This window comes from Pempheris klunzingeri, chromosome 7 (genome assembly GCF_042242105.1).
Source record: "Pempheris klunzingeri isolate RE-2024b chromosome 7, fPemKlu1.hap1, whole genome shotgun sequence".
Taxonomy (NCBI): domain Eukaryota; kingdom Metazoa; phylum Chordata; class Actinopteri; order Acropomatiformes; family Pempheridae; genus Pempheris; species Pempheris klunzingeri.
The window spans coordinates 24,570,550-24,598,371 of NC_092018.1; the positions used below are offsets into that span (position 1 = coordinate 24,570,550).

The 27,822-nt window shown below is 42.2% G+C and overlaps 2 protein-coding genes across 2 annotated transcripts; both read right to left on the reverse strand.

Moving 5' to 3' along the window:
• Positions 1-1,806: 1,806 nt before the first annotated feature.
• On the reverse strand, positions 1,807-12,622 carry arhgap25 (Rho GTPase activating protein 25). Its single transcript, XM_070834488.1, has 11 exons — positions 12,326-12,622; positions 9,212-9,414; positions 7,951-8,038; positions 7,469-7,582; positions 6,577-6,781; positions 5,530-5,662; positions 5,345-5,418; positions 4,976-5,097; positions 4,421-4,575; positions 3,063-3,607; positions 1,807-2,491 (listed from the first exon to the last, which is right to left on the reverse strand). Exons 1-11 carry the CDS (start codon positions 12,387-12,389, stop codon positions 2,326-2,328), a joined length of 1,869 nt encoding a protein of 622 aa, XP_070690589.1. The 5' UTR covers positions 12,390-12,622; the 3' UTR covers positions 1,807-2,325.
• Positions 12,623-13,029: 407 nt separating this feature from the next.
• Positions 13,030-27,228, reverse strand: cds2 (CDP-diacylglycerol synthase (phosphatidate cytidylyltransferase) 2). Its single transcript, XM_070833992.1, has 13 exons — positions 27,042-27,228; positions 22,312-22,454; positions 21,906-22,002; positions 21,383-21,480; positions 20,773-20,912; positions 19,508-19,566; positions 18,825-18,907; positions 18,566-18,653; positions 18,305-18,373; positions 17,951-18,103; positions 17,616-17,735; positions 17,321-17,424; positions 13,030-16,160 (listed from the first exon to the last, which is right to left on the reverse strand). The coding sequence occupies exons 1-13, from the start codon at positions 27,111-27,113 to the stop codon at positions 16,025-16,027; spliced, it is 1,362 nt and encodes a 453-aa protein (XP_070690093.1). The 5' UTR covers positions 27,114-27,228; the 3' UTR covers positions 13,030-16,024.
• Positions 27,229-27,822: the final 594 nt, after the last annotated feature.

A 27,822-nucleotide genomic window follows, 5' to 3' on the forward strand; every position in this document is an offset into this window, starting at 1 on the left:
AGTAGCTCACAACAGCGTAGTACAAGATAATCCTTCATGTTCATTCAACAGAATAACAACAACCCCCCACCCCCACCCCACACCCCACTGAATTGTTCTGCACTTCCTCTTGTAGTAGGTGGACACTGTCTGTTCAAACAACATAAAAATGCAAGAGCAAGAGTGTACAACAGAAGAATAGCTGAAGTACGTAATCATGAGTTTCATTTCTCAACTACTCAGAAAACGGGTGACTCATGGTGAAAGACTCCCACCATCCAACAAGACAGTACTGAACGTGTGGCTATACATCATGAAACAAGCTGGGCCTGCTACTCTACCACCATGGAGGTCAAGAGGCTGTTCAGATGTTTTCTGATGACATTCCAAATGACTCACACTGACGACTCAACAGATACGAGTAGCTGTTCTGTTCGTCACCTGAACCCTCATCCCACTATACGGCTGTCCTTCATTCCTGAGCTTCTTTGTGTGACCTGCAGATACACTCCTGATTGCGGTGCGTCACAGAGATGGGAAGGGATGAGCTTTTCCTGCCTCTGCCACTCATCTGCCAGGCTGACAGTTGACAGACATGCTGTTATCTGTCACTCTGTTAAACTGCTGCCGCAACAGACTTTCACATCTTCCTGATGGCCGAAAGAAGGCTTGATAATGGCAATGTCCTTTTGTACACACACACACACACACACACACATACATTCACACAGTCAGTCTCATCCATCTGGTCTCCATTATGGACCTCAGAATGGACTCAGAGTTGCTATTTTTGGATTCAATCTTCCAACAGACAATATTTTGTGCTGATATCCAATATCCGACATTTATAGCTTTCACCTGCATTTCCTCTGCTGTGGTTTATGTTTTAGGATTGGTAAATGTTTTGAAAACTAACACACTCCCAGATATTATTTCTGGCAGCTTCATTGATTGCAGTGGAACAAAACTGGCTTATCACCACTGTATAAAGTCATAATGTTAGCAAACACTTGCCTATTACACATCCAGCAGACACGGAGCGATGCTATTGCTATTTGGAGTTGTGTTTCCAACAAATACTTCATTTAGCTCTGATGTGGTCACCAACTCCTGAGGGGAAATATGGCTTTAGCAGCTAAGTGCTCCACACTATGCAGCTAGTTGCTATTTTCGTCAGTCTGCTGTTTAGTGGGTAGATAGCACACAGATTCTTTGCTGAAAAAAGCTGCCTGCTGCATCTGGAAACAAGGTTGTTGAGATCCAAAACAGTAAAGCTGCAGGCTGTAAAAAGAAAGCTATGAGCTGAAAGAAACTAAAATCTTGTAGCACTCAGGGGAACTGCAGAGTCAGGTGATAATTCTCTGCGGGTTTGTCACTACGAGTCACCCCCCATGTTACACATAATTCTGGATATTGATCATTGCAGCTTTAATTAAACTAACTGCATTTTATGAGTTGAATATGAGCAATGTAAAAGGGCTATCTAAAAGACAGACTAAAATGTAGCAAAAACCAAGATTGCCATAAACGTTTGACATTCATTGTCAATCTTATCTTATCTGCCAAACTGCTGTTAATAGCCCTGGCAATGTCCTGATAGGACGCCAACTCACTGTTTTTATTTCATTATAAAAACCTTTTGCTTCGTTTGTAATCACTTCAGTTGTCTCTGACGTGCAGTTATCACTGCTTCTCAGCAATGATGTACAAATACTGTAAAAAGGTATACTGATGTGTTGGTGTAGTCATTATGTAGTGTAGTGTAAGATCGTTTTATGCATCAACAAAAACACATGTGTGCTGTCTTAATAATTTACCTCACAAATGAAACATCAAACAATGGATTCTTTACTCCATACATGACATAGTTTATCCATCATTAACATTATTCAGTCCAGTTGATCCCTGATGTCGTCGGGCCTCATTTCTTGCATTTTCAAGTTGCAACATGTCCATGCAATTTTGTGTGGTGTTTCGTTTCCTATATGTCCTGTAGAACAGCTACACCAGCTCAAGGCAGTTCACATACAGTGGCATGACTCCTGCGTTGGGGAGGAACAAACTTGTGTTGCATTTCAAGTTTAACATGGATAGTGGCATTGAAGCCTATTTATAACTGTTCTCCGACAGACTTTCCTCACGGGCACAAACAAATGAGGCAATAATTTATCATGAGGACAAAACAGGGCAACAATGGAAACGATCCAGCATCCCACTGGAGGATGGTGGTAATTTCCAGAACTGGTTCATGTGAAATTAACTCTGTTGAGGTTAAAGAAGTCATAAACTAGTGAGTCTGCAAAATGACTGTTAGGTGGGAGCTTGTGGCTCTCTGGCGAGGAACTGTTAAACGTCTTTTTGCAGCTCCTTGTTGCGTCTTAGGGCTTCATCTCGGCTGCGCTCAGCATTCCTCAGGCAGATCTCCAGAGCTGCCACATGACGGCGATCTGTCTCCAGGGCAGACTGGAGCTCTGCCACTGTTGCCTTCAGCTCCTTGTTCTCCTGCTGCAAACTGCAGGGCACAGTCAAAGACACAGAGGGGTTAGATACAAAGTAAAAACTCCAAATAATAAGAAAGAAAGAAGAAATAATTCAGTCTAAGGAATGTCTGTCAGTGTCTGCCTCTGCAAAAGCAAATTAATCTAGTTCAAAAAAGAAGTCAACAGTAATATTGAGCCAAAGAATTTCTACACCTGTTTTCACTTTTCTGTTCTAGTCCAGGACACTGACTGACATGTCTGCAATATTCTCAATTCATTTTTGGAAAGAAAAAAGGCTGAATATGAAACACAAGTTGTCAAAATACAACTTTTTGCAGTGTAAGGTCAAAGGTGCCACATTCCCTTGGGAAATTTCTTTTCATCATTTCCTTTTAACTTTTCAGATGTTTGAATTGAAGGACTGTTTGCTCCTCTTTGGGCTGTAGGTGTATATGTTGTTGTGTTTTCACCTGAGAACCTTGTTAAAATGTTTATTTTGTGATAATGAAGAATTTCATCCATATTTCCTTCAAACTTATATGAAAAAGTGTATTCGACATGTAGGGGTAGTCGTCCTGTGTGCGAAACCTCGGCTGAACTCACCTGTCTACAAGCTGCTGGCTGTCTTGCTTCCCCTCAGACCTGTTAGCGACCTGCTGGACTGAACTGCTCCCTCTCAGGCTTCCTACACTCTGTAGCTGCGGCAGCACCAGGGGAGGTCGAGAGTCACTGTCAGGTTTTTGGGGATCAGCAGTAGAAGAACCTGTGCTGTCACCTTCTCTCTGGGCTGTTAACTTATGCTCTTCCTCTTTGTTTTTGATCTGAGAACCCCCGAACAATGAACCTGAACTCCGGAGGTCCAGGATCTTAAAAATGTCCTCCGACAATGTCCCGCTCTTCTCCTCCACACTCTCCTGGATGCGACTCCACCGGTTGAGGACCTCCGTCTTGGCTGCCACCCCTGTAAGGAGGCTGTTGAAGGTGGGCAGGGTCTGGGTGCGTTTGCGGGGACTTCCGAGCCAGTCGTCTGTGGAGGGTGAGCGAGGCTCCTTAAGTGTATTTGGGGATGGGCTACAGTTTCTGACAGGACCTGGACTGTCGTTGTCCTCTTCCTCTTCTGGAGACTCAGATAGAGATGCATCACCCATCTGGGACAAACACATAACTGAAGCTAAATGACAGGAATATATACTACACGTGTGTGTCTAATACTATAGCAGTCTTTCCTCAGACCATCCGCCTGCTGAACCTGGAACAATAGACTTTATGGACAATCTATTCACAACCTGCAATATTCTGTCATGCTTGTTTATACAGCCACATATTTGGCACAGTTTTAGACTTTTTGAATTATTTATCTCCATCTTTATACGTGTGCTTTTACGTTGTGTTTCTACTCTTATTGTTTCACTTTGTGTGCTTATTTCATACTTTCATACTCAGAACATTTCACTGCGCATTATACTGTGTATAACTGTGTATGTGACAGATAAAGGTCTTGTCTCATCTGTGTGTAGAGCTGTCAATAGCTTCTCTATTCAAAATCTCTGCTAGTGGTTTAATATTGGCAGGTCAGCTTATTCACTCTGTGGCTGAGATGTGAAGATGAATGCCACTCTCATCTGTCCATTTGATATATCACTGCACTGAGTGTTCGCTTCGCAGGCTCTGTCAAAAGGTAAATCAGGATCACTTTTAAGGTGTTATATCTTCTTAACAACTGTTGGCGCTTTTAAACTTATCAGCAAATTTGTTTCCACTGATGTGATTTTGTCAGTAGATCAACACGGCTTTCCCAATGCATACGTGGCTTTTTTTTTAGATATTCTGCTGTGTGTTGTTTTTCCACTGGCCCTGGCCTTGTCCTGTTTTTAGTGCATGCCCTAGTGTTAACTTGAGTATAGCAGAACATGGACATTAAAAGTATGAAAGGGTCTTGATGTGTGGTCAGCTGCTCGTACCTCTGCAGACTCCCAGCCCACAAAGCTTCGGGGAGAGTTCTTTTGGCTTTCCGCCTTTTTTGAGGGAGCGGGGGGGAGCACGTCTTTGGAGAGAGGAAACAGAGTCTCATGCTGTCTGATCATCACTGTCATCAGCTTCTGGATCTGAGGAGTTGCTGCGAAAAGAAACAAACAAATGTGAAAAGATTGCGATCACTCGGTTCCTATGCAAATTCTTGATTCGCTTTCTTCAATCTTTTGAAAATTCACTTGAGCTTATTACAGACAGTAGATATGAGCATCTAAGTGAGATATGCCTTCCTAACTTGTCAGGTCTTTTTTGTAAAGGGCTTGTTTTATTTCACTAAATACAGTTACTAAAAAAGAGAAGGATGTAGTCAGGCTGCAGTATTGCCCAATGTCATTGCTTAATAAAACTACTAGTCATAAATCATTTGCATACATGGGAAGCTACACAGTTTATACAGCTAATAGAGAATATTAGACTTATCCAAAGTCACAAGGTGATACACATCCAACATGTTGGTTCAGGACACGTCAGTGACGCATTCTTACCCTTCATCACAGTGATGGGATCCTCAATCTGAGGTTTGAGCAGGTTGATCCCCATCACAGTGGCCAAGTTCTCCACATTCATCTTATTCACCTTTGAATGTAGCTGCACCTCAAACAAAAACCTGCAAAACAAAAAGATCAGCAAAGTTCCAGATGCAGGTCAGTGTGCATTGGGACTGGAAACTGGTCTCAGACCTGCATGGGGCTGATGTTTGTTTTTTACCAGAAGGATTTTGTGAGAACTGGCAGATGAAGCCAGAAGAAGCGGGACATGCCTGTGAACAAATAACTTTCCAAAGATAGGATGCCCTCTCTTACCACAAAGGCACGGTTTTCCCATAATGCTTTTAGTCTCTTGCCTCTACTCACCGGCAGATGTAACTGAGAAGGTTGTAGTTGATCCTCGGGAGAAGAGCGATTTGTTTCTCCAACTTTTCCCAACCCTGACAGGACACATGAGTGAGAGATTAAAGGACACGTACACTCAAAATGTCACAGGTAGCTTCATGAACATGCATGTACAATATATGGATGTATAGGTATATAAGCATTACCTCCGTGCTGCTGCAGTCCAGCATGTTGGTGCAGTCCAGGAAGTCTTGGTACTGAGTCCAAGGCACCACGGGCTCAGGCAGCTCACGCAGGTACAGCTTGAGCAGCGATGCCACTGTGTGGACATCTGTGTCACTGCGGCCAATGGCATAAATCCAAAGAGTGTCAGCTTTATCAGAGTAATTTCCAACTTAGATCTGTGTAAATATTTTACTGGACTCATTAAGGTCTGTTTTACGAAGCGCTCTAGGATTTTGCTGTTCTTGGTTGTTTTGCATCCCTCTGCCTTCCATTTGTTCATTTAACTACTGCAACAGGCTTAGATTACATTTTGCTGTTTACCAAAAAAAAAACAATTCAAGGGGAAACAATAAATCTTGTTTTGTTTTTGGCCTCAAGCTTGTAGTAAAGCATCTTTCAGTAACCCCTCTTAACTCTGTTCACAATGGATTACAGCCAAACAAGTCAGGTTACATGTTTTAATGAACAGTGCTCAGAGCTTATGATGTTGAGTAATACAGGCTTCCTCCTGTGTGCCTGCTAGAACAGGATGTGGTATCGCTTTCAACTGAGCAGACAGCAATCTATCAGCCGCTCTGCATCTCTCTCAGCTCTCCTTGTTTTCTCAGTAAGAAAAATCTGATGCTGATGATTTAGGTCAGGACGTTTCTCCTTATATAGCAGTGGCGTTCTTAAAGCTCATACATTTTCCAATCACATTGAAAGTGGGTTTAAAATGATTTTATGTACATTTTTAGTCATTTATAGTGTTTTTGACACGTGTGAGCCCGCTGATGTGGTGAATAAACTACTTTATAACCACTTTATATACTGTATTTCGCACTCATATGCACAATACAACCACTACTACTATTACTGAAACATATTTGTGTGGAATCAGATGAAGATGTTGTTTTAGAATGAGTTCAGCTTAAGGACGTCCAATAAACAACCAGTATAATACTGAGGCAGACAATATTGAAATCATGACTCATCTTTGTTGGTTCATATGGCTCCAGCTTGTACTGAGGGGACAGCGAGTGTGTTACCTGGGGAAGGAGGGCCTCTCTCCTGCATCAAAGGCGTCCCTGAACTGTTTGACAGCATTGTCCTGACCAGGGAGGCGGAAGATGCCTTCTTCATCCAGACCATGCTCTTTGATGAACTCCACGCACTTCTGCACCAGGATCGGGACCAGGTTTTGCCCGAAGCGTTGCTCGTATGTTACTGTGTCCATGAGACCCCTTCCAAACACTGCAGAGAGGCTGACAGGTGAGACATGACATCTTGGACCACTAATCTGCATGCAGTACGATCAATCAGAAAGAATGAAGGTTATCTTCGTTTATTTACTTATAGAGAGATAGTTCAGCATTTTGAGAACTCTGCTAAGTCGCTTGCTGAGAGTTAGATGAAAAGATAGGCACCACTCTCGTGTCTAAGGTGAACATGAAGCCTCAGCCATCAGGTGGTTAGTTTAGCTTAGCATGAAGACTGGAAGCAGGGGGAAACAGCTGGCCTGTGTCACAAAGAACATGTTTTCACATGTTGCTTTTACGTGGATTATGTGCTGGACTGTTTCTTGGCAGTGAGCAGTGACTTCCTGGTTTCCATCTTTTTACCCTGAGCTAAGCTAACTGCTGCTGCTGACTTGACTGAGTGCAGATTTTTTTATAGTTTTTTTATAGTCAGTCAGCACAATAACTGTTTCCCCATTTCCAGTCTTTATGCTAAAACAAAACTGACCAGCCGCTGGCTCCAGCTACATATTTAGCGTACAGAGAGAACTGTACCAATCTCATCAAACTTTTAGTAATAAAGAGAGTAAATGTATTTCTGAAAATGTCCAACTATTCCTTTAATTTCCAGAAAAGTCACATTGGACAGTTGCAGCATCATACATGACCCCAGCTTCCACAACAGTGTAGTGTTTTACTGCACCTCCACTTGTTGGTATTCCGATGACCCTGCGCAGAGTGCGGACCCACTCCTCCAGGTCACTCGGGGAGTTTGCCATGAACACGTAGGGACATCGCTCCCTGTCTCCGGTTGTACCTGTGAAACGATGGGTGTTGTTGGAAGGATGCATCTTAGTACAGCACAGCTCACAAAATGTCAAACTTCCATAAGTATTTCCAGTGTTGCCATCAGTTCAAGGTAGTTTTTGACTTCCTACTACGCAGGTAAAGTGTTGTCTCATATAGATAGAAAGAGAAGCGTGACACAAAATTGGAAATAGTCCCATATTTTGAAAATGCTATCATTAAGGAAATGTTTTTTCTCTAAGTTATGAAGAAGACAGAAAATAGATTATACAAGGCAATAAAGGGAGCAAAGACTACTCACAAACCCCATCCTTAGGTGTGAGAATAAATATGCCTGAGGCCAGTTTTGCTAACCAAAAGTGTTGATTGCATGCTTACGTGGTATGATCTCAAAGAGGTACTTCCCAGGGTCATCTGGGTTTGAAGGGATTTCATTAACTTTACTGAACCGCAGCTGGATGACTCCCTGGAGACCAAAAACGAGAGCACAGACAGACAAAGAAAGAAGCACATTAGACGAATGTCCAATCCACACATCTGTCATATTAAGAACCAACCAGAAAACGCTCACTCTTTATCTATTATTATTTGTTTTGGGATCTTCTCATGCTCTGTGATCATCACAACATATACAGTACAGAGTATTTCCCAGTCCACCTCCTTTATCTCCCCTTCCCCTTCCCCACCCACAGTCCCACTCCTTGATTTCCCAAAGTATGTGCCTCTCCGTGTTCACTGTCAGTGTTCAGTGTATGGTTATTTCATCACATTTTCATGAATGCTCCTCTCCCTTCCTGTGTCACTACCACTCGTTTCTAAACAGGAAATCAGACGGAGGGGAGAAAAACAAACACATGTAAGAGGAGAGGTGAACAGAAGAGAAACTTAGCAGAATGAAGTGACCTCATAACATTTTATACCCTAAAGAAATGCAGGCCAGAGATGTACGTGTTTGTTTGTTCTTGATATGCTATGCATTAATATGGTCTACAAACATGGGTGGGTACAGCACAATGAGGCTTTTGCTTCCCCCCATGTGTAACCACCACTGACATTCCAGTCAGTGACGGGGGTGTATTTTTAATGTTTGCTCTGCTTTGTCATGAGAGGATGACCATCTTGTGTTTGACCCCCATGGACGGAAAGCTCACAAAGACTACAGGGACTTAGCCGGGTGAGGCTTCAACTATCATGTGTTTTGTTCACAGGAAGTGAGCAAAGTTAGTCACACAGCTCTGTGGTGTTGATATGATGATAATGATAAAGGACACATTTCCTATTAATCTATTAATATGTAAGACAATTGATGCAAACAATACTAACTTTATATTAGTAAATGTGTAGTTAGATAGTGCTGGTTTGCTTTTACTGGCTCACATCGGTGAATGTAAAAGAAATAGGTCATGATGTAATAGAGAAATCATGTTGATGACAGTCACATCCTTACATATAACTAATTAAATGTGCCAAACTCAAAAAGTTATTGTACCCTTTTAATATGGGGATTCGTAATATTTGTATGACTTGAGTTGTATATAATATGCACATGTGTTTTATGGAGAAGAGAGCAAAAAATACATCACACCTAAAGTAACAGCATTAGTAACTGCTAAAAACAACTCAATTCCCAGCGTCTCACCTGGACGGTGGTCTCCTTGTCATCTTTGTGATAGGTCAGAGTGCTTCCTCTTAGCACAAAGTAACGCTGCTGCCAGTTCTTAACTAAAGACCTCTGCTGTTTCTTGAGCCAGCCAGCCTTCAGTGGCCTCTCCATGGACCTGGGGGAGCGCGGTGAGCCCTGGCCAGGGCTTCCCTCTCCAGGTATCACACTCTTGGATCGTGCTGCCAAAGACCACAAGAAAGTACCATGAATAACAATCCTCAACGTGCTGTGTCAGAGCTGGAGCGATGAAACGTTACCAAAACATCTGTGCTATACTCAACTGCAGCAGAACACTTCCTCTTTTTAGCATGAATATGCATCATCAGTGCTGAAGGGGCCTGCTTTCTGTAACCTATCCCCACCTATATCAGGCTGAAAGGAAACTTCTGGTCTGAGCAGGCCAGTTTCCTGTGGAAGGTGCATGTATGCAGCTGTGATTGTTCTACATAAATAACACAGTGATCTGCAAGAGACTGACCATCAAACAATAAGATAGAAAGGTCAGAGAGTAAGTTGTGTGCAGACCTCACTTGAAATGAAACTGGCACATCTGATTTAGACTTTTTTTTTGAAGAAAGTCACCCTTGAGTTCTGTGCCTGTGAGAGGCCATGATGTGATGCTTTAGTGGACTGATGAAAGAACAGAGGCAGAGGCCTACGTGGCCCAGAGAAGGCAGAGTCTGATGGAGACGGTCTGAGTAACACGCAGGGTGGTGGGACTGCCGAGATAGCTGGATTGAGATTGAGCCCACTTGCTCAGTTGTTCTTAAATTCACCGTGTCTTGTTGAGCAAGATGATAGAGAAGAAGAGAAGAAGAAGGGCTGCACTCGGGTAAACAGGAAGCTGCCATATCATTGCTAGAGGCCCGGCGATACTTTCAAGGTCTCCACCTAGAGGTTTGAGTCTTTGGTCTAATTTTAAAAGCATCACCCTCCCTTGATTAGTGGAAAGTTAAAGTGCTGTTGAGGAACCCTGAGCCCACACACAGAGGCCGATGACACACCCCACCCTCAGCTGACAAACACACAGCTCCTTTGCACCAGCCTCAGTTTGTGTTGAGCCTACACTCTCACAGCAAGATGTGTTCAATGTCCAGCATCAAAAGCAATTTATGTCAAGACTTTCACATCAGAGAAAGGAGAAATTATACTGCTACCGACTGTGTGGAGGCTTTTTATATATAAAACAACTTAAGACATTTATCATATCATTAAATTCATGGTCATGATGAGACATAAAGTGATACCACCCTCATGTCTGCACTCTAAACATAAAGCTAGAACACTACTTAATCTGACTCATAAACACTTTATTTGACCTTTTTATAGTAATCCGTACAAAAACAGGCCGTTTTGTGCTGGACTACAATTTATAAAAGAGTATTATTGAGATTTTAATCTTACTTTGGACAGACACAGGCTAGCTATTTCCCTCTGTTTCCAATCTTCATTCTAATGTAAGTTAACTGGCAATTTACCAGTATTTAATAGATGGATGTGACATCTCTAAACCTCTCTAATGTACATATACATATCATATCTAGTGAAGCACATAACCTCCCATGAAAATTGTTTTTACACTTCGGTTTTTGTGCAGATTAAACAAATAAGATATGAGAGGTTAATCATTGAGCTTTAGAGGTGCTGGTAGGTGGATTTTGTTGCCTTTAGACAAAGCCAGGTTTGCTGATTCAGCCTGCCTGCAGTCTTTATGCTAAGCAAAGCGAAATGGCTGCTAGTTGTAGCGTCATTCTTAAAGTACAGACATGAGAATGGTATCGATCTTCTAATCTAACTCAACAAGAAAGAAAATTAGCAAATTTTTCCAAAATGTCAAACTAGTCCTTTAATCCTCCATGAGGTAGTTTATCTGTAAATCATCATATAACATTCATCCCTGAACACTGACAGGTTTGTGGTTGTCCTCTTTATCAGATGAACATGAACACGCACGTTCACATATATGTAGGCATGCAGTCACATACAGACATCCACAAAGTCAGAGCTCTTGTGTCAGTTTCCTGCTGAAAGCCTGCGTCACTCCTGTTCCAGGGTATAATGTCTGCAATCTGATGCGGTCCACAAAACATCTCAAAGTAAAAAAAAAAAAAAATCACCAGGAGGTCATCAGCTGTGAGGAAGTTATGCTCTCACACTGAAACAAGAGCATGATAATAGCAACAGTTGATATTCAGTCAAAATGAAGCAGAAAAAAATAAACGCCCTATACACAGCAACTTCCTTCCACAGCGCTGAACAGCCAGTACCACTGATTGTACAAGTGATTAGAGCTGAAATAAAGCACGTTGTGAACAGCAGCAGGTCTGTAGCTGCATAGAATTTATCCAGTCACTGCTTGTGTGCAAACCTCTTTCACCTTTCAGTGTTGCAACTGTTGTGCCATCCGAGCCCAAGAGGGAACCAGGCATGGTATTGCACTGATTCCACTCTATGCAAACATAATTTGTAAGTCTAGACTGCAGGATGGTAACTTTAAAACACATGACTGCACAAAGATTTGCAATGTGCACACGCATGCACACTCAAACGTTGGTCAGTGTCTAACTGAAACCACTGGGAGTTAATTTTAGGACTTGACTCAAAGTTTTGAATGTCAGTTCAATGTGCTATGTCAGGGGGCTCTATATTAGATGACAGTGATTTGTGTAAAAAAAAAAACAACACTGGTTACAGTCACCACACAGCAAGCCACCAGGATGGCCAAAACCCCACATTAAGAATCAGTTTACCCTGAATTCATATGCATAGATAGATAGACAGACAGATAGATAGATAGATAGATAGATAGATAGATAGATAGATAGATAGATAGATAGATAGATAGATAGATAGATAGATAGATAGATAGATAGATAGATAGATAGATAGATAGATAGATAGATAGATAGATAGATAGATAGATAGATAGACAGACAGATATTCTTGAAAAAACACATCTATTCTGCTGTGTGGATACGTACAGATACTCTGTACAGTCTCAGGTTGCTACTGTTACTCGGCTTAGTGCCTGAAATGTGAAGAGCTGCAGCCACTCTGCTGACAGTGAACGCAGCACGGCCACTGGCTTACCTATCCGAGCTGTCTCAGCCTTGAAGGTGCTGAAGTCCCAGTTGCGAGGTAGCTTCAGAGACATTGTCCTCAACTCATACCATAGGTCAGTGTTTCATTTCACACATAAACCCAACCAGACCGCACACACACATTGACACACAATCGAACACACACAAACTGGAGATATCGCAGATCACACTTCCTACTTCCTGTGTGTTAATCTGTCTTCTTCTTTTTTCAACTCTTCAAAACGCGTCCTCTCATGTTGCCCTTACTTCCATGTTCATACTTGCTCTGACAGAGGCATCAGAGGTCTGCATTAATGACTTCCAGGCTGATGCACTGAAATGTGGAAGGCTCCAGGGTTTTCATGTAGTAGTGAGTTTTCAAATGACTAATGTGTGTTCACCAGTGACAAAGAAGAAAAACACCCACGGGTGTCTTCATAAAGGAAATGGTTGTTACCTCTAGGTTTGACTCCTTCAGTAAGCAAGTCGTTTCACAGCTCAGGCTGCAGCGGGGAGTCGGTCTTTACTGAGAGGTCTTACGGTCAAAGCTTGAGATATCATCTCCTGACCCTTGAATACAGCGATTGCAATCTTACCCTATACAACTAAAATTATGAAATTCGTCAGCGGGTGAAAAGAAATGAACTGAATATCTATTTCCAAAATGGGGAAGACGACCAAGAGGGAAGAAACCAGATCACACACAGCGCACCACTCTTTTTTATACCTTTAATTTTGTTTGAACCAAAGCAAAGCACATTTGAGCATCAGAGTACAGCTTTTCTCTAGACAAATGTACAACTCAACACAAACCATTGCACAGTTCAAGAATAATACACTGAAATCATACAGCTTTGTAAGAGAATCTATGACCACAAAATAAAATGGGGAGCCTACAGTATGTGGAGACAGTCGCAACTCCCATACATTCCTTTCAGAGGGTTCTTTCGCAACGGCAAAGTGGCACTGTGTTGATTAGAAGTGGCACAGAGGTGTTTCTTGTGTGCCACAAAATAAATTTAAAAAAAAAAAATACAAAAACAATCAGGTTTTTATTACTGGTGTGTTTGTCCCTCATATTCTGCCTCCGTGTGGGCTAACTTTAGGGTTCACTGGAATGTATCAAACAGCAGCAGCAAAGGGTCAAACTTTACTGCTCAGATGCAGCAACAGTGTCCCGCTTGATCAGCCGACCACAGGAGCTCCAGCTCTCTCTAGTGGCCGTCTGGAACACCAGGCAAGAGAAATGGCAGTACAGAGCTGCAGGGCTAAAAACCTCCACCAAGGCATCGAAGCCTGAGAAATATGAGATATCTACGAATGCTGAGACAGCAGTCCTCACGTTCCTTTCTGGAAACTACCCGTCTACTCAAAGGGAGACAAAGCAACACGGCGCTGCAAGTTTCTGCGTTGCTTCAACCTGCACTGCGACACAGAAGTTAACACAGGACAGCTACCAGGGACGAGCCTAGAAAAACACCCAACAGCACTAAAGTCACAGCAAGAGAAGACGGCACTTCTCTGCTTTCTCTCTCCTATATGGCAATAATAAGACTTTTATTCTTCTAACCAAAAATACCAAAGAACATTCAACATGTTTCTAAACATCTTCTTAAATGTACAATATAATAGCTTTGAAAAGGTTTAATCTGCTTACAGTAAATAAAATAAATACTTTAGGAAAGATCAAACCGGTTGGGGATCACAGCAAAGTCAAGCCAAAGATGTGGATGAAATGACGTCTGAAAAATATGAATGGAGTGACATTCAAATATAGGAAAAACACATGTCATGTCATACTTAGTTTCTACCACCCAGAAAAGTCAATGTTTATAGATTGATTGCCATAATGAAGCTAAAGCAAAGTAGGGCCTTCAAAAAAGTCCTTTGCTTCAAGATATGTACATTTTTAAGGACAGAAATCTGATGAAAGGAAATTTAAGGTGGAAAACTATTTCAAAAATGACCCTGATTAATTAATATCACGTTTATTGACTCTTTCAAACGATTATCATATGAGACACCAGGATACTGGCGTTCGCATCCCTGCTACACTGACTACTGTATGAATGCTCATATTGCTGTTTGTCCTACAACACTGAGTACAGGAATAGCTGTGCCTGGGTTACAATAATAGTACATGTAATAGTAATATACATAATTCACAGAGGTCATTTGGCTTTCAGTGACGAGGACGAATCAGTTGTTTTCTCTGATTGGATAGAAATGAATGGTGGACAGTCTGAGGTGATTGGTTGATTAATGAGTGTGCTATGATGAGTACGGTGAATATACTGTTATGTTAGCTTTAATGCCTAAACACATCCACAGCTCCACCATCCCTCCAAAACAACCCGTAAATGAGTGATTTTTGCAGATTTTTTTTTGGCCGCATCACTTCAGCAATGTAAGCACGCTGTGAAGTGCAAACTAAACTGACTTTAGCTTCTGAAACAATACCAACAGGAAGTCTTTACAAATCTTCTCACGATCTTTAAATGCAAATCTCTTGTCAACCTGTTGCACGCTGTAAGTAATAAATAGTTAATGGCTCAGTCAGACTTGAAGGAAAATAAAAATATTCTCAATAAAAATAAAGATAAAACGCATTCAACTCAATAAAAATGAACAAAGCAGATTGTGTTGGCAGTTTTACTTTAGCAATTTTGTACTGCACATCGTTATGACATCATGACGGTCATTTTCCGTTTTCTCAGACGTGACCAAGTCCGCTCCCTGCTCCCTCCACACAAGCCGCTTTTAATAACAAGCACTCTTATCCTCGTGTAAAATTGGTGGAGTGCCCCTTTAACAGATGCTAACATAACTACAACTCAACACTCAACAGAGATGCACTACTATGCTGAAAAGGGGTGCTGGTGTCCGTCACCCTGGCCTTCAGAAGCTGCTCCTTACAGCCCAAAACCTGGTAACCCGGTAACTTAGCCGTTCACCTTAGGACTGCTTGATAGCGCACGATATTCTCATATCATGTCAGTGAATCGGTGGCAATGTAAATGATTAATGGCAGTGAACACGGGGGAAAAGACGCACTCGTGAATGCACGTGGCAGATGGCAAAGCTGAATTTAGTCTGAATAAAACAGACACAACATTAAGATATAATAGAACATACCAAATATAAAAACCATCTATGTATAAATAGAAACAATCACAACAAAGAAAATTAAAACTTAAATTTGGCGAGGGGGTGCAGCTGGGGCAACAATACAGTGAGTAACAGGGTTGAGAGCAGTGCATTAAAACAAACCAAAAGTACAATAAAATATAAACACACATTAATAGGTATATAGAGGTTATCCTGTGTACAGGTAGAAATGTACAGCTGACCGACAGTTTGTTCAACGGTATGAATAGATACAAGTTGGCTAAAGTGGAAATGTGTAACAGTACAGTAACTCACTAACTCAACCTGAAAACACTGGTGTCAGAAACATGATTCACACACTGGATGAACACAAACATGCTCCACTCTCACACCCAAATCAAATGGAATGACCCAAGGCTGGACTTTTTTGTTGTTCCTTTTGTTTTGTTTTTGTTTTTTTTTTTCTTGGATGTGTTCTCGCTCACACAAAGCACTGCGAGTCCCCCAGAGCTCCAGGGTTGCATGGGGCTCCCCCCTTCCAGCGCTGCCCTTCTGTCTTCGTCCTCCTGTCAGGGCGAGCCGGGGTCGGGTGTGGCCGGCTCTAGGCGGCGGCCTCCTCCAGCGCTGGCAGCAGGCCCTTCTCTGTCAGGTGAGCCTTCAGGGAGTTGAAGATGTGGAGCTGCTGATCGGCACGGAGGGCCAGGAGCTGCTGGATCACTTTGCTCGGGTTGGGGCCCCTGAGGGGAGGGAGAGGATAATCAAGCACAGATCCGCCATCTTCCTAACGGTGATTGTCCAATCATAGCTTAGCAACCGTAACTAGGCCCACATGTCTAGTTTAGCTTCTGTGTTCAGACTCGGTCTTGTTTCTCTTGAAGAAGTGAAACATACAATATGAAAATAGTAACAAAAAAGAATAAACTATAGAGCAAGCATCCAAACTGGCTGTGTAAGAACAAGTCAGCAGTCTGATGGCGTATTTTTCTTTATCATGACGTGCTGTAACATTAAAGCTAACGAGCTGCTCTGCAATACCTGGGGCCTGGTTTAGTATATATATATATATATATACACTACTCACAAAAAGTTAGGGATATTCAGCTTTCAGGTGAAATTTCAGGATGAACCTAAAATGCATTCTAACCTTTCCAGGTGAACTTAATGTGACCTTCTCTAAACCTTTGAATGCACATGTCCAACTGTTCAGTGTCTCAGTACTTTTTGCACAAGTTGCTGTTCTCTAACAAGAAGCTTAACAGCAACATTCACAACAGGTTTGATCCATGAATCCACCAATACATTTCCTGCTTCAGTTAGAATTGGTATTTAAACAGTCCTCCTCATCCTGCTGTTCACACTCTGACATCATGAGACCAAGACGACACCTAACAGTTGATCAGCAGCACCTCAACACTGGAGGCTTCAAACAGGAAGTCCTCAGACGGAGGTGTTCACTGAGCTTAGAGGGTCACAGAGTGTCATCAGGAGGTTGTAACAGAGATACAGAGACTTGAAGAGTCACAGAAAGGAGAGGAGTGGACGTCCTTTGGCCACATCCCAATTTATTGAGACACTGAAAATGTTTTGTTGTGGTATACCCACCACTGTTGTTAGATTTTCTTCAAATACATTGTTTAAAATGAAGAAATTACCATTGCATTCTTCTACTTAAATGCCCTACTTTCATGATATAATATCACTGTAGCATTAACTTTTTACATTTTCCACAAATTTCACCTGAAAGTCTAATATCCCTAACTTTTTGTGCGTAGTGTATGTGTGTATGATGATCATTAAATATTGGCCTCTAATATCACTGGCAAAATCTGTTAATATTTAACTACACATGGAGATAATTACCATAATCAATCCTTATTTGATAAAGACGAGCGTTTACCTGATGAAACTTGCAATGTAGACATTAACAAATGTGGCCATGAGGTACTGGCAGTCGAATCTGTCCATAATGCCGCCATGACCTGGAATAGTGTTGGCAAAATCCTGAAAGGACAAAGGACAGCGCAGACAGACATTAAAAGGTGGAACACAATAAGCTTTGCAAACACAGAATATTGTAAATGTAATTAGGCACAATCTACAGTACAGTACATACAGTACATACAGCACTTCACAGACATGAAAATAAACACTGTGCAGCAGCCTGACAGTGACCAGGCCTCCTCCATCCCCACCTTGATCTTGAAGGCTCTCTTGAAGCCGCTGGCAAAGAAGCCACCAAAAGGCCCCACAATGGAGGCAAAGCTGGAGAGAGCAATGCTGTGGATCTGGAACGGATAGAGACGCACTGTGGTCTGTGGACACAAGAGGGAAGAGTTAGACTAGAGGCTGACTGATGGGGGGGGTTCTAAAGGCCGATATATTAACAGTAGTTTGGAGCAGGAAAAAGTCCATGTTAGACCAAAATAGAGATCAGCTGTTCGACCGGCGTTGGGACTCTTTGTATTAGTTGGAATGAGACGCAGCAAAGCCGAAAAGATGGCGGAGAGAGAGCGGAGGTGAGTCTTACCCATCCAGTGACAGACTCCAGGATGCTGGGCAGGGCGTAATCCTGGAGCTGGAAAAGCTCCGATGGCTCACAGTCCACCTGGAAACTATTGGAATCGTTGTTGAACTCCACCGGACACACAAAGTAGCGCCAGCCGGCCATCACGTAGGAGAGCTGGGAGGAATATACAGGATTCACTTACTCTACAGTCACATCAGCTGATTCTGAATTTAAAGCAGCCCAGTGATGACAAGCTAAAGAAGAGGACAAGCCTCCTCGGTGTGTGTCCGCACCGACTGGGAACATCTGGTGCGAAAATGTAAATAAAACAGCCGAAATGTAGAATCAGGGCGCGAATGAGAAATCCCATCATACCATGATGCCAAACACAATGGTGGCGAAGAATCCCCCGATGAATCCCTCCCATGTCTTCTTAGGCGACAGCTGCAGAGAAATCAGTCGAGGTGTGGTCACCATGTTTGCATTACAACCAACACTGGACACGAAAGTGATCTTCACATACTGGGTGAGTAATGTACTCTCAACATGCGAGTTTGATTGGTGGAATACAGTCTGGCCATCTGGCACTTGGGCTAATACGACATTATGAATCTTAGAAGAAGAGACGCAACCAACCTTGATGAGGGGGGTGCGGCCGAAGAAGAACCCAAACATGTAGGCCATAATGTCATTACAGATCACGCAGGAAATTGGCACAATGAACCTATTCAGACAAAAAACAAGTCTACATCAGAGTAACACAATCAGTATGAACTTTCCTAGTTAACTGTCCATGCGCGAGGTCGACTGAACAGAATTGGATCTAACATGATTAGATTTACTTATATAAATATATTAGAAGAATATCAAAGAAGACAAAAGGCTGTTTACTGACCAGATCATCCCCTCAAACAGGTTGTGAATGATAAGGTGAGACTGCGTCACCACAATCAGCAGAGTCACATGGGTCCAACCAAACTGTGGAGAGAACACAACAAGCATGTGTGTGAAATGGACTTGTAATTCAAACCTTATGAGTCTAATTCTAAGTAAGGTCAAAGGAACGATGACTGTAAGCAGTGACAGGGCAAAATCTGCTAATAGCAGGAGCTAAAACGTGACCGCATAACAGCTCGATCATATCCACAATATGATTTGAAAATGTGGGTGGAGGAAGCGTCTCCACCTCGGCATTAAGAGCTAGCTGCAGTCATCACTTTCAGACAGGAAAAGACTGTGAGCATACTCAACTGACGGGTTTGTGTGTGTGTGTGTGTGTTCTACTGGCACAAGGCAGTATGAAAAGACATTTTTTTTCCATCTGGATTTGTTTAATAACCCAGACCAAGAATTCTATGAACCTCATCCATAGAATGGATGATGTGTTATATGATTAGATGCTTAATTTACCAAGCAACACTTCAAGTGTATCATTCATTTTGTGGTTACAACCGACAAAGTGCTGGAAGAGCGTTCTCTGGCCCACTTCTCCGCACACTTGCCGATATTTCAGCTGGCATCATTAATATCCCAGCGGCCTTGAGGCTGGAGGCCAGGGGGAGGCAGGGTGCCACTTACCATGTAGAACTGAAGGCGGTAGTGCTTCTTCACCAAACTCAGCACAAACATGCAGAAACCTGCAACAACATGTCAAATAATGTGTGAAATACTTGATAGGGACATAATGAACTTACTGGATTTAGGTTGACCTATTTCAGACAAAGGCCAGAGATAATGTGCAGTTGATAGATGAAGAGCTATTTTTACACTGTGTACAAGACTGAGGGGAGGAGAGGACGTCCTACAGCAGTTTTAGATTGTCATTCGCTCTTTTCAAGGTTAGATGTAACATCTACAGCATCGGTTGCACAGATTTGACCATTTTACGACACCTCGTGGTATGACATCATTGTATTCAAAACCTCAGCGCTAAAAGAAGAAAGCCGGGCTGTTCGGTTTCACCTTGAATCTAGTTGGCAAGAGGCGACAAAGAGTCTGTGTGCTTCCTTCCTCTGCACATCCTGTTTGGCACCAGCCAGCCGCCACAGTAGCCCTGAATCACTAACGGACAGCCTGCAGTAAAGGAAGTGCCTGAAATAACCTACTCTGAAGTATCTCATCTAATAACTGATATCTATCACTGATAGAGACCCCAAAGTTATCAAGTTTGATATTCTATATGTTGACATGCAACACTTGATGCCTTTTTTTGCCGAACAGACATATTTCTGATTGGACGTTTATTTACATTTCCCTTCTGGAGGGCCTAGTTAATCAATCACTGTCATCTGCTGAGACCAGCCTGACCGATCCTGACGCCACCTTGTCTTTAGTGACCAATCTAAATTAGCAGATGACTAAACATACTCTAAACAGTAGCCTCACTCATTGGATACATGTCCCTCGCTGTGTGAAACAGCACCTCTCTTCCGTTTAATGGTTTCAGTTGATAAAATGAAAAAGGTATTTATTTCTCCGACCCTGAGCACATTCACTAACTGCCAGTCCCCCTGCTGCACCTTTGAATTAGGCCGAAACAGATGTTCTAGTACGTTCTAGTAAAAAGTAGTCATCAGAAAACCTATGAATGGCTGGAGTCTTGATAGTGTTACTGCTTTGTGGTAGCCCACATGTGCCCACGTGACTCCCTCCCTGCTTCGGCCAGAACACTGTTTGTGCATCTGAATGTACTATACATAAATATAGTGGTAATGACTGCCATGGTAATGTGACACCTTTTCAGAATGAACTGTGAAAACCCCCCCACACACACACACACACAAACACACACAGACACGAGGACCTTCTCAGGCTCTTCTTTTCTCTTCAGACAGCATCTGTACCTGTGAGGTAGAGGGCAAAGGAGATGAAGCGGTGGTATTTGCTAAGGATGCGGAGCGGCTCCTCCCTTTGCACCAGCGTGAAGAAGTAATCCGTCACAGTCTCGCCATAAAAGAAGTAGTTCACACACAGCAGGAAGTACCTGTGGGGCGCAGGGGTGGAACAAATGTATACACCTGACAGCTTTGTGACATAATCATTCAGTATGCCTGCAGAAAAACCAGTGAGGCCGAGACATTCAATTCACTTCCCTCCTCCCCAAACGGCAGAAGGTTGAGTTATCTACCGTACATGGAATAGTTTGGGTTTTTCCATCAGGTTTTTCAGGCTCACGGCATAGTGAATGTCAGGACTCTTCTCTATCACACTATACTGTTCACCACTACCGCTAAAGTCAAACAATTGATTCGCAATGTTTTCGCTGATTGGCTTAAATAGTCTACGATCTACTCAAAACTTAAACGGGTAAGGAAAACAAACCTCAGCGAGTCTGCAACAAAATAAAGCATAAGACAACAGAATAAGACACAGACGCAAGCAAGGATATTCTCTGCGTTCGTGGCACTTCTATCAAAAGGTGTGATATTGTTATGTGTGTGTCTGTGTCCTCACCAGCTCAATGTCCTGAACCAGGGCAGGTGGTAGGAGTGGTACACACTGTAGCCGATGGTGATGATTTCTTGGAAGCACTTGATCTGAACACAGAGGACCTGCAAAAAAGAAACACAGCATCATCAGGGACGACACTACTGGAGCATTAAACTGTGTGTGTGTGTGTGTGTGAGAGAGAGAGAGAGAGAGAGAGAAAGAATATGCCCTATGTTCTAATGTCCTACTGACACAAAATGGCTGTCAGCTCTATTTTCAGGGGATTCCCAGATGACAGGAGCAGGAATCCTGCACGTTATTAAAGAGCCTGGATACCATTAATCCACCAGATTATGGTTTTCATTTGGGTGCTAAAAATCAAGCAATTATGAACCTCAACACACCGTCCAACTCAGTGAGAAAATGAAGTGTGCCTGTTCTCTAAATGTGTATCAGACCGTGGCGCAAAAGTTACATTTCAAACCATGAATTTTGTCAATTGTTACAACTCTTTGCCCCCCCTTCACCGGAAGTACTCTGTACTCACAATCATCATAAGCACCATGGGGCCCAGGTAGATGATGATGAAGAAGAAGGAGATCATGGCTAGTGTGAGAATGCCTCGCACCCACCAGTTCTTCCATCTGAAGGAAACACACACACACACACAGTTCAGTTCAAAGTCTCCTCCAAACTATATACATGCAGCTCTCTCTAACACTATAGTGGCTCACAGAACAACTCAGAATACATAAATAAAATAAATCAATAAAAAAGGTGTCAAACATCCAAAAATATTTTATGTTTTTTACTGGCCATCTATTCAGGGGAGGTTTACTGAGCATGCTCAGTCCCTGCTTCACATTTGTATTGTTAAACACCGTAAAGGCAGTTCTCATTACTGCAGACAAAACTCAGCAATATGGCTTTCTCTTCAACAACAGTGATGGCACCTTGAGGAGAGTCCAGACAGGGCCTTGTTTAGAACCTCGGGGGTGTCATCAGGAGCGACTGGCACCTCTGGGACCCCTGAGTCCACCTTGGACTCGCTGTCGGACATTCCATCCTTTTCCACCTTCAGCTCGTTGTCTGAGCCCTGAGAAACAAACGGACAAAAGGAGAAATAAGACACGGGCAGTCAGTAAAGACATGTTGAGATTTTAGCTTGTTTCAGCTCAGATTCTGGCAGCAGTTTGAGAAAAGCGTTTATTTAGATATTCATACGATAAATCAAATGAATTGTGCCGCTTTTTTATTTTTTGCAACTATCCAAGAACATGGTATTTGACTGTATTTACATATTTCCAGCAAAAGAAGGCTTGTGCAGCTAAAGGAATGTAAATGCAACAGTGTAAACGGTGAAAGTGAACTAAACACTATTTACAGGATGTCTGCCGTACAGTAGTAATAGCCTCAAACAAAATCCCATGATGGCATGCCCTAGATTAGATGGCTCTGGGCATTTTTTGCCCTTTATAGCACAAACACGCAACACATCTTGCATGCCATGCAACATGTCAGCTGCCCCGTCTGAGAAATTTCAATTTGGCACCGTTTTACCAACACAAGTAACAAACTGCTGTTTGACTTTCTGAGCCAGACGCAGTAATTTATGACGACATCGTTGAGTCAAACACTGTCACTACAGAACTACAGAACAGACTAATTGCAGAAAGAAGCAGCCACCAAGGTCTGCCTTGGTTCATATAACACTTCACTGCAATGTCGGTTTATCATTTCGGTATTATGTGAGAAGTCGTCTTATCTCGAGCAAACCACTATACTGAATAGCTTCCAGCAGATTTCTTAAATAAGCACATGGCCACGTTCATGATATTGTGCTAAAGGCTGCACGTCCTACGCAAAAAGTCCAATGCTTGACAGACCTGCCGTGCCTGGCCAGTTTGATAAGCTATGATTAAATTATCACTGGTCAGGAGAGGGTACTGTGTATACAGTCTGTCTGACACACAGTCACCCTACACCCTATGTATACCACTTAATTCACAATAGATATAAACTCTGTGTTCTGTTAATTGGTGCGTAATCAGACAAATATTGACATGTCATTGAGCAAACAGCAGCAGGTTCGTAATGTGAGTGTAGACACGCAGTATCAAGCAAACAGCAGCAGGACTGCCAGGGCATAGTTATATGTGGGCGGCTTAACACTGCGCCAAATCATCTCCATCCATATTGTTGATTTCTCAGAACCATCTGTTTAGTAACAGGGGCCCGGTGGAAACACAGCGATTTCTGCCTCTGCATGGCCACAACAATCACAGGATGGATGTCATCAGACGGCGGCAGTTACACAGCTCCAGTTAGTCTGATGAAAGCAGAGAGGTTTCTTCAGGCCAGTCTGTCATTTCACTTTTCTCCCCCCCCCACTGGCCTCCCTGCTGCTGGTGACCAAATTAGGCGTCTCTCCTCACATTCTCACAGCAGATGGCCGGCTTGCTGTTTTGTGACGCCAGCTCCGTCTCACACTAGGGCTTCAACAATTACACACAACTACGCTACTGCAGCTGGATATTTTCTATATTAATGACTTTGTTGCTTCTTTTCTTATATCGTGCCAATTATTTTGTCCTATCACTTTAATGTTATTCATGCTGTTTGTTACCACAAAGGCTACACAAGAACATTTCTGCCAATATCAACTTTTTTAGGACTTAATTTCCCTCCCTAACAGGCAAAAGGGACATTATACAATCAGTTGCCACCTTATTATATAACCCTAACTAAAACTAACATAGTCTAATACAACACAATACATACAATAAAATAGAGCCGACTTTCATGAAGGTTATAACCTTCATTTTTTGTTAAAAATGTAATCACATCCATATTCAGTGTACTGTTTTGTCATTCATTCTTCCATGAAGGGTGTAAAGGTGCAAAGAAATGCTTCACTAACAGAATTTACACACTGTGCAACTCTTTGTTTTAGAGTGTGATGGTGCAATGCTGTTGTCCAATTCTCTAAGAGATCAACATAATGTGCAACATATCAGTAAACTAAACTAGTCTAGTCTAGTGGGTTAGTTTTACAGTTTAAAAAGATTCTTTTCACATTAAATCAAGACACTTTTCATGTTACAATGCCGCATTACTAGATACCAAATTATAGTTATATATATATATATATAACAAGAAACTACTTGCTATAACATCAACATACCAACAGATATCACTCAAAATGTATATATATTTCTAAAGAAGAAATATGTTTACATGGAAAACGTGTTGTGATAGGCTGAGGAAGGTTTCTCACAACAAAAAGATGGGATCATTTAATATTGAGGCAGCAGCTGCAACAGTCAGAGTGTCTCTTCTCTGGATCAACTCAGCTTTCCACGATTCAGAACATTTCATTGAATTTCCTATAAACCATATGAAACACTCAAAATAGTAGGCACTGTCAATAGTTGTCAAAAACCCTCCAACTGAAAGCACCAGAACACACACACACACACAAGAAAGACCCCTTCTCCGCCAGCTGGTTTCTATGGAGACAGTATCCGTCATTCAGGATACTTGAGTTAAAAATAGGCGCTTGTTTCACATAAACACTCCTCCCCTTTCATGCTTTCTGGTAGACCAGCGGCTACACTGAGTGACTCTGTTTTGTTTATCTCCAATTCACCGGAAAAAGCTAGATCTGCAGGTTGTGAGGGGATGAGCACATTCATGCTCAGAGGACCCATCGTTGGTGACATGTAAGAGCTTTTAGACCAACACACCAACACCCAGATGGAGTTTGAGTCCTTCAAAAGTAAAACAAAAAGGAAAAGATGAGCTTTGTGATTCGGATTTTCAGCTGTGTCCTGTTGAGAGTTCATCAGCAAATATTTCAGAGCAGCTTTAAAATGCCTGAATAGCTGAAGACCACCAGTGTGTTCACGGGGTCATTTAGAATAACATTTCCCATCGTCGCCAAGAGCACACAGCGTTTTTAATTAGACATGTGCACAGCCAGATGATGCAACACATAGATATCCAGGAATGGTGTTGCTTCTGCATTTTGGAACATCTTCAGCGTTCATATGGTTGGATAAAAGCGATCCACTCAGTCTTCACTCCACCAGCATAAACTGTAGGCTTACATTGCATCCTCATCTCATAAACCAATGTCATTTCCTTAAGAGTTATTCTTACAAAGCTGATTCAGATTAAAAGGTCACAGCAGGGCCAGAATGTATTCAATAATCACCTTTTTGACAGCCACATCACTGGATGGACATCAAGCAGAGCAGCTTTACGTCCTGCAGTAATAAACTTTATCTTGTGGATAAGCAGTTTGCCTGAATTTCCACAATCCATGCACGACACTTTCCACATCTGCACTTGCATTTTACCCCCCCACTAAAATCTTAGATCTGCTCTAGCATTTGTACTAGATAGATGGGTCTGTATCAGGCTAACCTGGATGCTGTCCTTACACAGGCTTTAGCTTTACATTGGTAGAAATGTGTAACATGTAAAACTGCTGTGGATCATCCAAGACATTTATTCAGTGTAGACGCGTAAGGTTCAAATGTCTGCATTCTCACCTTTACGTCACAAACTACTGACACATAAAGTGTTAGGTTAGCTGCAAAATGTCATAGTACTGGATGGGCTTCACCAAATGACGTGATTCCTCGACCACTTTCCCATCTGCTTTTAGTTCCTCCTGCCAACTGTCTGTGATCTTGTCCTCTCGCCCTACATACTGTGGATCCCCACATCCATCACACCATCACCACGCCCCTTTCTCGGCTCCGACTATTCACTGGGAAGCAACTTTCATATCCATGTTGACAACAAAATGCGTGCATTTCCCTCCGGTTTGAACGCAACAGGAGTATGAATAATATGTTGCTAGACAGCAGTAGGCAGCTGTTAATATTACTGTAGCAGTCAGACCAGCCAAGCTAATGTTACACTGGCAGGGACGATGTCAGCAAGCCCCGATCGTTGAACAGTCGTTCAATAAACAAGATAGCTACAGTAAACATTTGACTGCAAGAAAACCAAATAGCCATTAGCAACATAAGCTAACTATAACGTTAGCTAACAGTCTTCACCAGTTATTGGAGGAGGGGACATGGATCGTTTCGCTCCAGGCTCTTTTACAAGCTTGTTTAGACCTGATTTAGGATCATGGATGTGACTAGCTGCGAAACGTCATACCATACATCATTCAAAGATTTTACAATTTCACATCACTTTGCTTAATGTGAAATAAAAGCGCGCACACAAATATAACGTACAGTTTTTACTATACAGTAGGGGTCTTTCTATATATCGGCATATATCTGATAGAGAAAACAAAGTTCATTTTGATAAAATTTTCGCTTTTGCATTTGGTTTGCCTGTTGTTTTCGCGACGAAAACACACCCAGGAAGACCGTAGGTAGCATCAACCAATCAAGTCTAAAATTTGAGTGGTTTGGCGGATGATTTGTACGGCGTATTTAGGTTAGCGCTGTTATCGTATTTCTCTGAGGTAAACGACTGTGCCCTCAGCAAAAACAACGTCAAGTGTAGGCTTTATATCGTTTTTGACAAGACTTCTTTTCTAGCTACACGAGCCACAGGATAATGCATTAGGAACCTCGCACAGCCAGCTGGCTAGCTAGCTAGCTAGCGTTAGCATCGCTTCCAAACAGCAGAGGTGGGTCCTGACGAGCGTTACCTTGTCCTCTGAAGGCTGCTGTTGTAACGTAGGGTCGGTGTCTCTGGCCCCACGGTGCCTTAGCTCTGTCATCTTAGCAGATCGGAGCCTAACGACAACAGCGAAGGTCCAGTGGCTCCGAGACACTTACTCGATATTTTGAGTGACAGACCTCCTGGTTTCCTTCTAGCTAGTTTATACTCAGGAACACTTTTCATTCGAAGACACACATCGGTGTCAAGTCAGCCAGAATAAAAGATAATGATAACTTCCGGTTTTTCAAAATAAGACCTGATTGGTTATATTTAAGCGGGGTAATTCTACTGTCATAATAAAATGAAATTAAAAAATGGAAGAAAAAACTATATTTAGGAAAATTTGATGTTTAATTTTGTTGATCTAATTCCCTGTAGTGCTCTTGTGGCTGAATCAGTCATGAACTTAACTGATTGGGGCAGCAGCAGTCAGACATTTACACGTGAGAGTGTGAGGCTCTTAACTGCATTTAGTTGTCCAAGTTTCATTTTGATGGTTTGTTTGTTTGAGGTGTTTATTCTTGTGATGTCTTTTCGAAGACACTGAAGCAGAAGTCATTTATATCACATTTAAAGCTGTGCAAGTTTGCAAAGTGGTAAATGTGTACTTTTATTTTGATGTCACAGTGCTCAAATGTTTAGTTGTATTCTGGCTAACTTGACTCTCTGACGTCATGGGAGGTGTGGGCTATATTCAAGACAAATACTGTGTAAAGGGGTTGGAGTGCTCCAATTGTACATAATCAAACAACTAAACAGCATTAACG

Bases quoted from the DNA above. Each gene is read 5' to 3' on its own strand.
- arhgap25 (XM_070834488.1), bottom strand. From the start codon at position 12,389: ATGTCTCTGAAGCTACCTCGCAACTGGGACTTCAGCACCTTCAAGGCT. The intron at 6,782-7,468 runs GTGCAGTAAAAC...GCCTCTCTGCAG, and splicing joins CGGAATACCAACAAGTGGAG to TGTTTGGAAGGGGTCTCATG. The intron at 5,663-6,576 runs GTAACACACTCG...CATTGGCCGCAG, and splicing joins GAGAGGCCCTCCTTCCCCAG to TGACACAGATGTCCACACAG.
- cds2 (XM_070833992.1), bottom strand. From the start codon at position 27,113: ATGACAGAGCTAAGGCACCGTGGGGCCAGAGACACCGACCCTACGTTA. The intron at 22,003-22,311 runs GTGCCATCACTG...TGTTTCCTTCAG, and splicing joins CTGTCTGGACTCTCCTCAAG to ATGGAAGAACTGGTGGGTGC. The intron at 20,913-21,382 runs GTGAGGACACAG...TGCGCCCCACAG, and splicing joins TGGTTCAGGACATTGAGCTG to GTACTTCCTGCTGTGTGTGA.